Here is a 15,449-nt window from a genome sequence, read left to right as displayed (position 1 = left end):
ATTTGACAGCTGAAAGTACAAAACAAAATGATCTACAAGTTCACTGATTCACAATAATGTGCATTCGGTGATTTAATAAGCACAGTGGGGCGATTTTTACAACTGTCTGGATTTATAGTGGATAACTGTTCTGAATAGCCTGACTTGGGAAATCAGTTATTTTACTTTGATTAGTACGACCTGAGAGGGCCCACCTGTGTATCGCTAAACAGGCATATACTATAGGCTACTGCACATATCTCGGTTTGAATTATCCTGGTGTGGATCAAAATATGACCTTTGCATATAAGAGGAGTACTACTACTAGTAAGTAGTACAGCGGTGAGTGATGAATAGATCCCTGCTTGTGTTATATTAACTGTCATGTGTACATCGCCAAGTGAAACTGTGACATCGTAGCATTGATTGATTCTCCAGTGTGTAAAATGAAAATAGTTTTTAAAAATGCAGATCATATTACATATTCAGATGAATTGTTTTGTCTGACCAACAGTCAAAGACCTAAAGATGTTGAGTTTACTGTCGCTGGAAACTGGAATTGCAAACATTCACATTTCAGAGGCTGGTACAAGAAAATTAATAGTTTCTTAGTTAAAAAATCACTTAAATGTTTAATCAATCATCAAAATTGTTGTCAATTAATGTTATGTCAATCAACTAATCAATAATCATCTAATCATTTCAGCTGTAGAGTTATGCCATGTATAGTGGGGGACAACAGGGGCCCAACAACAAACCTTTGCCTCAGGGCCCAATAGCAGATTAATCCTCCAAGTGGAGATGTTCAAAACTGACACTCTTTTTAAACCTTTTAGACAAACTGTAATCATATTGTTCCAGAGGGTTTATACAGTTTTTGCTGTACTGCACTAAGATAAATATCATTACCAAAAAACTATTTCAAGGTCACAAAAAACCCAACAAAAAAGACTTTCTGACTCGTTTTTATGAAGGTCATTTATTGTGTATCTCTGTTTTGAGTTTGTAGTTCTCTGATGTTTAGCCTTCAGTTAGTGTGTGTTTGGTGTAGGTTGTCTGGTTGAGACATGTTCTCCATCTCATGTTGAGTAATTTTGATATTTCTGAGGTGAATGTCTTTAGTGTTCCAATTTACTTAACTGATTTTTTCCCCTAAAAGTAATATTTTATCTAAATCTATTTGCAAATTTTATGTGTATCACATTCTGTAATATGAATGATTTCCAATTTCCATTTGACATCAAATAGGTGCTGATTGTAATAGTTTGGATACACATTTTATGTAATAAATAACAATAAATAATACATCTAATTTGTACTGCACTTTTCATTCATAGTGAAATTCAAAGTGCTGCAGTATCAATAACATAGAAGACATAATAATTAACCCGACTGTGGAGGAGGAAGTGGTAAAGTCCAAGACTGTCTGAGATGTTTGTTTACTTTGATAGATGCAACAACTTCATTAATCATTAAAAGTTTTTCAATGACAGTTTCTGCTGTCAACAGCACAACACTGACATTAAGGAAATAAGACAATATAAATCAAAAACAAAAAAACAATGTAGGTTTATGGTCGAGACATGTTGTCTGTCTCACATTAGGTAATTTTGATATTTTTGTGGTGAATGTCTTTAGCTTTCCAGTTTATTTAGGTAATATTTTACCTGAATCTATTTGTACATTTTATGTGTTTTTCACATTCTGTAATATAAATGATTTCCCATCTCCATTTGACATCAAATAGGTGCTGATTTAAAGGGTTTATATACACTTTATATCATTAACCTGACTGTGGGGACTTCAAAAGGAAGTGGTGAAGAAGACTGAGTGAGATGTTTGTTTCCTCCTATAGATGCAACAATTGTGTTAAAGGTTTCTGAATGTCAGTTTCTGCTGTCATCAACACAACACTGACATTAAGGAAATAAAACAGTGTAAATTTATCTGTTAAGAATTTTACTACCAACCTCCTTTCTGACATCTAAACATCATGACCATCACTTACAGTACAGAGGTCTATGCAGGTGACCGTTTCCAAAAGTAATTTGCTGTTTATCTGTTGCTAAGTTTTAATTAAAGACATGTTTTGCATTTATTTGATAATAATTTGCATGTGTTTAAACCTCCAGTAACACGGTTGGAAAGTTAAAGTTTAAATTTAATTTTCACTTTAACTGTATTGGTCTGATCTCATATGGAAACAGGCTGTTTGTAAGAATCTTGCTTTAACTGTTGAAAACTTAAAGTCAGGGAACTCTTTGTAATGTTGGAGGTGTGTAAATGCTCTGGCAGCTGTTTCTCTGTGGTGACCTCACAGCTGAGACATTTCAGAGTTATGTTGCTCTCTAGTGGTGATATAGGGAAAGACACACTCTGAGTCACAAGGTTCAGTGTACTCCTCTGTAGTAGTGTAAACTTTTTCTTTTATCCTCACACATTTTGACAACTGATAACATTTTAAAAAGTAAGCTCATGCTTTCTAGATGTCAGGGACAAGCTTCACTAGAGTGTTTCCCAAAACTTGGAAGAAAACCTTTAAGCCTACACATCTGAACATTTGAGGTTTACACAGGTATGATGTAACAGGAAGACCTCTTAAACAGGTTTTCAGGAAAATTGTAATTATTAATCAAATAAATTGAACAAGAATGACACTAGAAAATGTAGCAGCCTCACTAGACAAAATGAAGTTCATCAAATAAAAAAAGAAGATAAGTGAAAAAATATTTTTTTCTAATTCTCATTTGACCTCATGTACAGACAGGAGATAATTTCTACACCTAATGTATGTGACACATATGAGAGCTGTGACATCCAAAAAAAATCATGTTTTACATTCACCAGTGAAAAGATGATTGATTAACAATTCATAATTGATTATTAACTTGTAGATGTGGAGACAAACTTTATCTGAGGTGAAAACATTTAGCCAAAAACAGATCACATGACCTTAGAGAAGACGTATACTGTCACGTAGACAAATCAATTTTGCCAGTTTGGCAATATGAAATAAAGTACATCTATCAGTACCACAGATAAAACTCTCATTAATCCTTTAACACCAATAATATGAGCATTAACAATAATGTTATAATGACATTAACATTTATCATCCGCATGACAAATACAGGACATGAAGATGGCAAATGTATAAGATACAAATGTTTAAGCTCCAAGAAGTGTTATTGCTTTAATATGTGATTTTCATCACATATGGAGGAGTATCTAAATAATCAAAAATATATTTATATTGTTTAAAATCGTGGAAACGTTTACAAATTGATGTTTAAAAAGAGTTACAGCTGTTACTTGGTGTGGAGGAGCAATGTGTGTTGGAAGACTAAAACATAACTCAGATATTTATACTTTAGTTAAAGTGAGAGAAGTTGAGATGCAGTGTTCAAACTGTAATCACAATGAAACAAAGAGAGAAACAAAAACTGTGTTTTTTCAATTGTGGCCTAGTGCAGAATCTTCATTAGTGTTTCTAAAATACAACTGTCAAACTAATTGTTAGTGAAAGCATGAGTAGTTGAACATTTCAAGTTTTAGGTTTGACTCCAGCGTTAGAAGCAGAGGTTAAAGTGCTGCATGTCTCCCATCATCATCAAAGACAGTACATCACATGACTAACTGACATGAATTTGATATCTGAAGACAAAAGATGCCCCACTGGAGTAACGTTGTGGCTCTTTGGTGTCTGGTAGCTGCTGCAGTGATTCATCTCCACCAAAGGTTTGAGGAAACAGCTGGACAGCAGCATCAGTTCTCTCCAGATGTTGTTACTCCTGCAGTGGAGGATTCACATCAACATTAATGCTTCTATCAGCTCTCAGATAATCTTCACAGATATCATTCTTCACTGCATCCACTGATGACCTGAAACTCATAAATCTGATCTATGAATTCACACTTTAGTTTGATGTATCATGTGACTTTCTGACGGGTCCTGTGACGTCACATCTCAATATTCAGTAAAATAAGTTTTGTTAATGAACATTTATGGTGCAAAGTAGAATAAAACATTGAAGCCACAGCATCTTTATTTGAGTTCACTATTCTCCTCTAAATCTTTACTGGAAGGCTGCAAAGACAGAGTAACAAATAGAAAAGGACCTGGAATTATTAGTGGTCATATTATACAGTAAATATATGTTTGATTTTAGTCCAAAATAATTTTAATCAGTATTACATTAAAACCTCAGTGTCAGCTGTTTCCTGTAACTATACTGGATCACTTGACTGAGAAATTCTGTCAAATCAGACAAACAGTTTTTTAACAAAGACAGACTTTCAGTATATTTATGAGAGTATTATATCAGTATATTGTAGCTAGTTTCGGGAGGAGCAACAGAGAGATTCTTCATACAGTATCTGCACAGTGTTGATGACATGATGAAATACTCACTGTGATCAGTTAAGAGCTGCATCTCTGACTGAAGATGGATCAGAGGATGATGAGTCTGAAGCTATAAAAGAAAAGCAGTTTAAATTTAAAGTGTTTAATTTAAACTATACACTGCATTTATCTGTACATAGAGAGAGAGAGAGAGAGATAAACTGAGAGAATACTCACAGTTTGCAGGCCTGAATCCTGAAATACAGATGAGAGATTATAATATTTCAAAATGTAAAATGTCAGAATTTATGAAAGCAAACAAATAAAACACCAATAAATGTTTTATAGAAACACTGTATTAATTCCACTGATTTCTTCTTTTATTTTGAAAGATAAGAGAGTAACTCTTTAGCTGGAGGTCACGTTACTGAACATCAGCCAGGTTACACTGTTATTTGTTGTTAAAATGACTTGATGATGAGTAAAAGTATGTTTGTCTCTCACCATTATCTCTCCTCCTCCAGATGAAGACTCCAGTGATGCAGACTGCCAGGAGCAGCAGCAGTCCTACAACACCTCCAATAACAGGACCAGCAGGGAACTCTGAGGGAGAAACTGGAACCAAAACAAAACATTCACAGTGCATCAAGGGCATGCCAATGTACTTTTGGTATTTTCACCTTTAATAATGTATGATAATCATACATCATTATTGATGATCACGTTTCTTATTTTCATCCCCTTAAAACACAGGACTTTCCCCGTCGTGACACACAGACAGTTTGGGAATCCTGTGAGTTTTCTACTGAGGAAACTTATTATTGTCCAGGATGTGCAGAGTTGTAAATGTGAGTACAGCAGCTCAATTATACTGTCAAAAGCAGATGATGTCTCTTTCTAGGTGAAATTAATGTTACTGGACATGTTGATGTGATGGTTTAATTTGGCATCACAATAATTCATACAACGACCATCTGCAGGTGAAAACCACCTTAGTGCTTCAGACCTCTGTGTGTCCATCCTGTGTCTATGTTGTACCTGTTCCCTGTCTTTGTTGTATTACACCTTTTGTGTTTTTGTTATTGTAATACTAAAGCTTTGTTCTTTATGTTTTTATGTGTTTCCTCAGATCAGCAACAGTTCTAGTTTGTTCTTACTTGTTTTAATAAATCTTATTTTCACATACAAACAGTAGATTGTCTTGTGAGTAATCCCATGACAGTGCAATAAATAAAATACAAGTAAAGTAAAAATGTGGTCTAGCATTTTGCATGTTGTGTTTCTGTTTTCAGAAATTATGTTTTATGTTTAATTTGGTTAGATTTGTGACAGACCTGTGCTCCTAATCATTTGCTGGCACACCACTAGATTTGAACTGTTTTTTGTTGCATTCACTAAAGTAATTTTTAGTAGGTCATGTGCATAATGTAACAAGTAAGAAACAATATTTATTTGAATGAGCAGAACAGCAGTTTTGTTTGTTAACCCTGGACTTAACTAACCTTCAGCTCCAGAAAGTCAAGATTGTTTTGAACTCATTCAAATTGTAAAATCAGAGCTCAGGTTTAACATCTTCTAAATGTTCATGGCAAATTACATGTATACATTAAATAAACATAGTAAAGTCAGTATTCCAGTCTTACCCCAGTTGGTTCTGATCACTTTTTTGTCTAGTTTGGTGACGATGTCGTTCTTCGCACCAGAGAGATGAAACACACATTCGTACCTCCTCCAGTCTTCAGGTGTGACTGATGAAAGGTTCAGGTCAACACTCATCTGGAAGGATCCATCATGGTTGGGGAGGATCTCTCCGTGTTCCACATCCTCATGAAGCTCCTCTCCATCTTTCCTCCAGAACATCATGGCTCTGTGAGGGTGGAAACCTGTAGCGTGGCAGCTGACTGGAGAGGAGGGAGTCTTCTGGAGGAGAAACACTGAGGGAAGCTCTGAAGAGATAAATGGTGAGGGGTGTGGGAGGGAGGTTAGAAACAGAAGATGCATTTAAATATTGTTGTGTCCATGAAACTACATCAGGTCATGTGATTCTACCTGTTCTCAGCAGAGAGCTCTTCCCATAGTCCAAATTTTTATTCACTAACTCAGGGCACTGCTGGGTGAGGAAGTAGTTCCTTCTTTCATTGAGAGCTCTATCTCTGTCCCACTTGTGTTTGGTGATGACAGCTTGTGGTTTTGGAGCGATCCATGTCAGTGTCTTCAGGTCAAATGCTATGAAGTCTTCTCCATCATAACCAAACTGACCAAAACCATTAACCTCTCCAGTCTCATCATCCCATTCACAGCCGCTCATCCTCTGGAAGATGTGGACACCTGAGAGAGAGACAGAGTGCAGAGTGAGATCCCACAGAGGGTTACAGGAGGCTGGAGCCTATGTGAGCCTGCAGTTTAGAAAATGTCAAGGAACATGTGGAAGAGTCACCTCTTCATTGCAAGACCAACACACAGAAATACACAAACTGACATCAAGGGGTCAAACTTTCCAACGAAAATGTACTTGACCTTTTTAAGCATCTAGATCAAACCAAACATGACAAGAAGGGCAACACACACACACACGCACACACACACACACACACACACACACACACACACACACACACACACGCACACACACACACACAGACACACACACACATGCACACACACGCACACACACACAGACACACACACACACACACACACAGACACACAGACACACAGACACACACACACGCACACGCACACGCACGCACACACACACACACACACACACACGCACACGCACACGCACACACACACACCATGATTCAAATGTAGAACCCTTTTGCTCAGTTTTTCAGTGAATCCAGCACATAGCTACCAGGGAAACTATATATAATATCAATATTGACGACCCATTTTGAAAGAGTCCCTCACATTACATGGCTGGTAATAGACGGAGAGATATGAGTGAAGAATATATGCACATTTAGTAAACTGTGTATGTGTTTGGACATGTAAACATGTGTGTTTATAATGCAACTATATGTGTTTGCTATTTGACAAAAAACACAACTTTACATTTTTACAGTATTTTTACTTACCTTCAGTTTGGTTCAGTTGCTGCTTCAAAATGTCAATGTGATCTTTGTATTCATATTGGTCTGATAAAAACTGCTGAGTGCACCACTCCAAGTGCTGTGGATCATCTTCAAACATTTTTTGTTTCCAGTCCTGTTTGGCTTCCACTGTGTTACTGATGCTGTCATAGTAACTTATTGGAACTTCATCAACCAACGCAACAACCACATAATTTGGGAAGTTTTTGACTCCAGAGGACACTGTGGTGAAAATCTTCAGCGAGTGTTTCACTGTAAGAGAAAGAAGTTTGAAGGGTTTTTAAGTTCATTTTTTTTTATAATCATGCATTTATCTATACTTGTGATAATGACATTTAATTACATTCAATATTTTGCCCAGCATGAAACCTCAAACACACAAAGTTAGTGATGAGCTGGTGATGAAAGTAGAACATCTACCAACCTAAGAGCCAGATATTATACTTGGAATGATTGAGACTAAACAAAAGCTAAAAGGAGAGTGAATATTGACCTTCCATTGGCCAGGCAGCCAAAAACACAACTCAAAACATAAATGAATGCTGGATATGTTAATAGGCCATGTTTTGTTGGCACATTTGCCATAATGACTAAGACAGCTTTATTAAACTTACTGATCATCATTTTATATAAGGTTAGTAATGACTACATATACATTCAAGTGTAAATCTAATCAAAATGTTAAATCTTCATATAAATATCTGTACACTGATATGAGATTCCTGAAAGTGGAACAACATATGGTGAGCAAAGCATATGAATTACAACTATTTATCAGTGTTTTCTCTAATTCGCCTTATTTTGCTTGAATAATGAAAAATATCTTAATCTGTAGAAATTTTGTAATTTTATTATGTTATTTAATTTGATTAATTACATTAAAAAAAAAAACACTGTACAAAACTGATGAAATAATTTCAGAAATGTGACTTTGGTGAATAATGTTCAATAACATCAGTATCAAAAACCTCAAACCAAGAGGGAACTAAAGCCAACTAAATCAGGCCTAGGTCAGTGATGATTACAAGATAAAGACCTCATAATTACAAAATAGTTTCTGTTGAATTCATAAATAGAGATATTTCCTCTAAAAAATTAGGTAAATATCGTATTATAGCTAATGGTTATACATTTAGTCCTAATATAGGAGAAGCAACATCATATGAAAACATATTTGAAGAAAATATCTTTGAACTGCTTTTCTGTTGTTAATGCAATGTGCCTCTTTACTAATCGATATCATTTATTCTCTTTAATCAATAATTAATCAGCAGTGAACAGACATGTCAAAATCTGAGGTATGTTAAGTTCTGTAGTAAATGTACAGTTATTTTTAAAAAGAGAAATATAAAGGCTGAAATAGAAGTTACACCAACTGTTTTAAGATTATATGAATAATAAGTTGTATTTTTAATATTAGTATTCAACAAAAACTAAATCTAACTAAAAACAGGTACTGCAATATGATAAATATTTGTGAAATTGTGTTTTACTACATGATGCTGGTACATTAAGCTGCAGTTAATAGTCTAAGTGAGAATCATTACACTTAATGAAAGACCAACATCGTCTGAAGCAGAAGGTCATACTCAAGTATCTCCTCTTGTGTCACATAGACTCCACACATGCAGTTATTAAAGTGTTAATACATTTTTGTTTGAGACAGTTTTGAAATATCTGTAGTTTTAAAATACACCGAGATGTGATATAGCCCATGATTTACACCTAGCCTATAGTTTTCACATTATAAGTTAATGTTGTATTCCTGTCTTGCAACACCTGAGTCGGTCTCACAGGTAATCTACAGTACAGCACTGGCCCTCAGAAGGTGTAAATGTAATAAGAATATTGCCTTGAAATCACAGTTAATATCACAAAGGTCTTCTTATGAAACATTAAATCATTTGTAGAAAATCCTCCTTCCTGCCCAGTCCTAGGTGGGCAGGACTTAGTCTCAACCTAACGGGCCACACCTGAACTGATAAGAAGCCTGGCTCAGTCTCTCCCTTTGTCTGCTGCAGCATGCTGACCTCTGTGTGATATTAGCTACCTTCTCCAGTTGACTGCGCACCAGATGCATAATTTGAGTAAGTTAAGGAAGTGTATTGTAGTTATTGCTGTTTCTGTGTTCAATAACCAAACAAGTGATTTGATTTGATTAAGATTTATTATAGTACTTTTGTTTACTGATTATTGTTTTCATTTGCCTTTTAGCCTTTAAATCATCTGTGAAAGTCAACTATTTAAGTGGAAATCCTGTGAATAAAACAATAAACTGTTGAATGGCTCTCATCTCTGGTCCTCATTTTAACTGGTGGGCCAACGCAGAGACTCTTTAAATAACTCAGCTACCACAAAGTCAAGTTTTCACAACATTGATGTCATTCACTGCGTATTTAAAACACATCCAGATACAAAATGTAAAGACTCCTTTATTAAAATAATACTTTAGGTCTGTGCTTTGAGATTTCAATTTAATTCTTGTTCTGTGAATATTATGTTGTTTTAACATATTATATCATATTACGCCTAGATTATATGACATTATACTGTATTATATTATTTGTAATCTGAGGTTACAGTATGAGTACACATTTAAAACAACCTGTTAGAGTTGTATGTTTTATATTTAGGTCATTTCAATAATGACACTATTTAATAAAGTCAAAAGAAATAATCTGACACACAGCCAGATGTTAACAACATACAGAACACAAGAACTGTACAGAAACTGTTATTTCAGCAAAATATATTCAGTGTCAGTGACACCTGAACGACATTACAGGTAAAATTCACAGATTAATCCAACACGTTTCAGACATGAATTAATCTCATTAATATATCTCAACAGTTTATGTAATAGATACTATAGAGAAATAAAAGAAGCAGATTACACTACTAGTCAGAATGGGACGGTGTGTCCTAACTCCGGACTGATACCGTACATGAAAGTTGATTTGTTTTTGTTCACACAGAAAACATAATTCCATCCCTGAAACTGAGTTTCCCATACATGAAGAACCTATTGGTCAAGTTAGATTAATTGAACAGTCATCCAGCCAATCACAGCCGTTTGACCAATCCACCAGACCAGGGAAGAGTAAACAGTTGAAGTATAGTAAAGTTACGTTTGTGCATTCAGCAACGATGCTTCTGTTACTCACCGCTGGCTGTGATAACAGATTAGAGAATAATAGATCAGAGGTATGAAACAGCTATTTAACTGGTTAGTAATGTAGAATTTTCTTTTGTAACTTTGTCTTGTTATGTGACGTGTCAACTCAGCTAACATCACTGAACATAAATGAAATAAACTATCCTAAATGTAAGCCAGGTGGCAAATTTGGTTTTTAAAGTCAATTCTATTGTCGTTTTTAAATAGTCATAGAAAAAGGTGAGCATTCATATTTAAGATGTGTAACATCTGTCTGTCTTATGGCAATGTGTTGCCTGCCTTATGGTAAAATCTTATCTTACCAAATTAATGTTTATTAGCATGCTAAACGCTAATCGTGAGTTAAGCTAATCGCTAATTAGCCACAATGCTGGACGGACTTTGGCAAGAATATGTACAAGTTACTTCTGTGTCCAGAATGTAAACTCACATAGTTCATGCTGTTTTAAGCTAAATGTCAAAGGAATATGTTGCTTTAGACGTCATAGTTTGACTCCTTATGTTAGGGAGTAATGTGTGTTTTACATTTAATATAAGTTAGAATGAGGTATAGTTTGTATTGTGTATTAAAGCTAGACCACAGTAATATTACTATTTATTATTGAGCTTAAAAAGGGTTCAGATAGTTGTAGCTGTGGCCTGTGAGAGCTAGTTTCTCACTCTCTGCACTCACTAGCCTCAAATCACCTGCTTATGTGATTTTCTCCTGTTAGCTTTGAGGAAGACTTCAGATGAAGAGGGACCACTTCTTCCCTGTGGCTGTTGGAGAGGAATTTGCACCTGCTGATACAAAACCTCCTGGACAACTTTAGATATTTAATTTCCCAATTAAAGACAATTAAAGGTCCCCTTTGGATTCCTACTAAAAGAGACACTTTTTTAAAGAAAATTGAAGACAGTTTAGGTTGTGCTAGTCCATGGACTCAGAAATGACTCTTAACTGATACTGATTTGTTACCAGGGTTCAATTTGTTATGTATCAATAACCATCCATTTCATTTTAATGGAAGTGTAAGTTTCCTTTAATTTCATGTCTATAAGGTATGTGAGGAAGTAGGATAAAGATACTCTGTGATTATCTTCAGTATAATAAGGATAGCTATGCTCCAGTACAGCAATTCATACAAATAACTGGATGTAAGTAGTAAACTGCTATGAGACCCTAAATAAATTCTGCTCAGTTGTTACACTCATATGGTCTCAGTAATTATTTTATGGTAAGCTGAAGCAGTGGTTACAACTACAGTAGAAGAAAAAAATGTTTAAATGCATGGCATTCATTTTGATTTGGCATGTTGAGACTGGAACACTGCTTGAAGGTGGGTGGTTTCTGTGCTCATGTCCCACCTCTAGAACCCCCACACTTTTAAAATTGCTGCTCCACCCCTGTGTGTGCGCACCTCTGCAAGCTAAATTTTGGCACTTCTTGTAATTTTAGTTATGGACCAATCTTTGTACTATATAGAAAAGCCTGAAACATCGGAAACCGCTCAGCTCGCTGTAAAATCTAACTTCACTGCCTGTAATAGACCCATGGCAGGTATGCGTCTTGTTATACCCCCGCAGTGATACGCGCCTGTCTATAAAGGATTTGTAAATAATTTATTTACCATCGCTAAAGCCATTGATTAAACCCTTCATAATGAACAACTTATCAAAAATGGTACGGGTAAAGCTTGATCGAAACTGCGTAAATTTGAAAATGAAAGTAAATTGTATCACGTTAGGGCTCTCACTAAAAAACAAACGAGTAATTTTCGACAACTAAATGTTAAAAAAAAAAAATGCGTTTTTAAAGTTAATCTCACCTGAAAGTGTGACAGGAAAGAAGATGAGCAGAAAAACAAGCTCCATCGTCTTCATGGCATGACTTTTTGGGGAGTCTAGTGACCGCTGCAGTAGACAAACCAGTCGCCGTTTTCATTTTGTTGTGCGTCTTCCTGTGTTGTGTGGGAAGGTGGGACCAAAGTAGACCAGTATGATATTGCAACTGATGCGTGAAGATGTCCAGCCCACTGACTATCACTAATCTATACAGACACACATTTTACCCTTGAAGCAAATGTAATAATTATACATATTTGACAGCTGAAAGTACAAAACAAAATGATCTACAAGTTCACTGATTCACAATAGCGTGCATTCGGTGATTTAATGAGCACAGTGGGGCGATTTTTACAACTGTCTGGATTTATAGTGGATAACTGTTCTGAATAGCCTGACTTGGGACATCAGTTATTTTACTTTGATTAGTACGACCTGAGAGGGCCCACCTGTGTATCGCTAAACAGGCATATACTATAGGCTACTGCACATATCTCGGTTTGAATTATCCTGGTGTGGATCAAAATATGACCTTTGCATACAACAAGAGTAACCTAGTTAATCATGATTCACACAGCGGTGAGTGATGAATAGATCCCTGCTTGTGTTGTATAAACTGTCATGTGTACGTCACCAAGTGAAACTGTAACATCGTAACATTGATTGATTCTCCAGTGTGTAAAATGAAAATAGTTTATAAAAATGCAGATCATATTACATATTCAGATTAATTGTTTTGTCTGACCAACAGTCAAAGACCTAAAGATGTTGAGTTTACTGTCGCTGGAAACTGTGGAATTGCAAATATTCACATTTCAGAGGCTGGTACAAGAGAATTAATAGTTTTTTAGTTAAAAAATCACTTAAATGTTTAATCAATCATCAAAATTGCTGCCAATTAATGTTATGTCAATCAACTAATCAGTAATCATCTAATCATTTCAGCTGTAGAGTTATGCCATGTATAGTGGGGGACAACAGGGGCCCAACAACAAACCTTTGCCTCAGGGCCCAATAGCAGGTCAATCCTCCAAGTGGAGATGTTCAAAACTGACACTCTTTTTAAACCTTTTAGACAAACTGTAATCATATTGTTCCAGAGGGTTTATACAGTTTGTGCTGTACAGCACTAAGATAAATATCACTACCAAAAAAGCAACTATTTCAAGGTCACAAAAAACCCAACAAAAAAAGACTTTCTGACTCGTTTTTATGAAGGTCATTTATTGTGTATCTCTGTTTTGAGTTTGTAGTTCTCTGATGTTTAGCCTTCAGTTAGTGTGTGTTTGGTGTAGGTTGTCTGGTTGAGACATGTTGTCCATCTCATATTGAGTCATTTTGATATTTTTGAGGTGAATGTTTTTAGTGTTCCAATTTACTTAACTGATTTTTTTCCCCTAAAAGTAATATTTTACCTAAATCTATTTGCAAATTTTATGTGTATCACATTCTGTAATATAAATGATTTCCCATTTCCATTTGACATCAAATAGGTGCTGATTTTAAGGGTTTATATACACTTTATATCATTAACCTGACTGTGGGGACTTCAAAAGGAAGTGGTGAAGAAGACTGAGTGAGATGTTTGTTTCCTCCTATAGATGCAACAATTGTGTTAAAGGTTTCTGAATGACAGTTTCTGCTGTCATCAACACAACACTGACATTAAGGAAATAAAACAGTAAATTTATCTGTTAAGAATTTTACTACCAACCTCCTTTCTGACATCTAAACATCATGACCATCACTTACAGTACAGAGGTCTATGCAGGTGATCGTTTCCAAAGGTAATTTGCTGTTTATCTGTTGCTAAGTTTTAATTAAAGACATGTTTTGCATTTATTTGATAATAATTTGCAAGTGTTTAAACCTTCAGTAACATGGTTGAAAAGTTAAAGTTTAAATTTAATTTTCACTTTAACTGTATTGGTCTGATCTTTCATGGAAACAGGCTGTTTGTAAGAATCTTGCTTTAACTGTTGAAAACTAAGTCAGGAAACCCTTTGTTATGTTGGAGGTGTGGAAATGCTCTGGCAGCTGTTTCTCTGTGGTGACCTCACAGCTGAGACATTTCAGAGTTATGTTGCTCTCTAGTGGTGATATAGGGAAAGACACACTCTGAGTCACAAGGTTCAGTGTACTCCTCTGTAGTAGTGTAAACTTTTTCTTTTATCCTCACACATTTTGACAACTGATAACATTTTAAAAAGTAAGCTCATGCTTTCTAGATGTCAGGGACAAGCTTCACTAGAGTGTTTCCCAAAACTTGGAAGAAAACCTTTAAGCCTACACATCTGAACATTTGAGGTTTACACAGGTATGATGTAACAGGAAGACCTCTTAAGCAGGTTTTCAGGAAAATTGTAATTATTAATTGAATAAATTGAACAAGAATGACACTAGAAAATGTAGCAGCTCCACTAGACAAAATGAAGTTCACCAAATAAAAAAAGAAGATAAATGAAAAAATATTTTTTTCTAATTCTCATTTGACCTCATGTACAGACAGGAGATAATTTCTATACCTAATGTATGTGACACATATAAGAGCTGTGACATCCAAAAAATCATGTTTTACATTCACCAGTGAAAAGATGATTGATTAACAATTCATAATTGATTATTAACTTGTAGATGTGGAGACAAACTTTATCTGAGGTGAAAACATTTAGCCAAAAACAGATCACATGACCTTAGAGAAGATGTATACTGTCACATAGACAAATCAATTTTTCCAGTTTGGCAATATGAAATAAAGTACATCTATCAGTACCACAGATAAAACCCTCATTAATCCTCTAACACCAATAATCTGAGCATTAACAATAATGTTACAATGACATTAACATTTATCATCCGCATGACAAATACAAATACAAATATAAATTGATGTTTAAAAAGAGTTACAGCTGTTACTTGGAGTGGAGGAGCAATGTGTGTTGGAAGACTAAAACATAACTCACAGATATTTATACTTTGGTTAAACTGGGAGAAGTTGGGATGCAGTGTTCAAACTATTTGAATAATCACAATG

At 35.3% G+C, this 15,449-nt stretch overlaps 1 protein-coding gene and 1 long non-coding RNA gene across 5 annotated transcripts; one reads left to right on the top strand and one right to left on the bottom strand.

The window, feature by feature from the left end:
- Positions 1-2,300: 2,300 nt before the first annotated feature.
- Positions 2,301-12,670, bottom strand: LOC121913599 (major histocompatibility complex class I-related gene protein-like). 4 transcript variants are annotated; one of them, XM_042436300.1, is made up of 8 exons: positions 12,400-12,669; positions 7,402-7,668; positions 6,371-6,649; positions 5,965-6,267; positions 4,826-4,924; positions 4,559-4,576; positions 4,391-4,451; positions 2,301-3,770 (listed from the first exon to the last, which is right to left on the bottom strand). In XM_042436300.1, the coding sequence occupies exons 1-7, from the start codon at positions 12,452-12,454 to the stop codon at positions 4,396-4,398; spliced, it is 1,077 nt and encodes a 358-aa protein (XP_042292234.1). In that variant the 5' UTR covers positions 12,455-12,669; the 3' UTR covers positions 2,301-3,770; positions 4,391-4,395. The 4 variants fall into 4 exon arrangements, with proteins under 4 accessions (XP_042292234.1, XP_042292233.1, XP_042292236.1 ...); XM_042436299.1 differs by having other exon boundaries at positions 4,826-4,936; positions 12,400-12,667; XM_042436302.1 differs by lacking the exon at positions 2,301-3,770 and having other exon boundaries at positions 4,407-4,451; positions 6,048-6,267; positions 12,400-12,670.
- Positions 10,452-11,784, top strand: LOC121913655. Its single transcript, XR_006100341.1, has 2 exons — positions 10,452-10,620; positions 11,305-11,784. It is a non-coding gene; the product is annotated as an uncharacterized LOC121913655 (long non-coding RNA).
- Positions 12,671-15,449: the final 2,779 nt, after the last annotated feature.

The sequence above is a fragment of the Thunnus maccoyii genome, chromosome 15 (genome assembly GCF_910596095.1).
Source record: "Thunnus maccoyii chromosome 15, fThuMac1.1, whole genome shotgun sequence".
NCBI lineage: Eukaryota > Metazoa > Chordata > Actinopteri > Scombriformes > Scombridae > Thunnus > Thunnus maccoyii.
The sequence above is the reverse complement of the archived record's forward strand: the minus strand, read 5'-3'. Positions and strand labels throughout refer to the sequence as shown.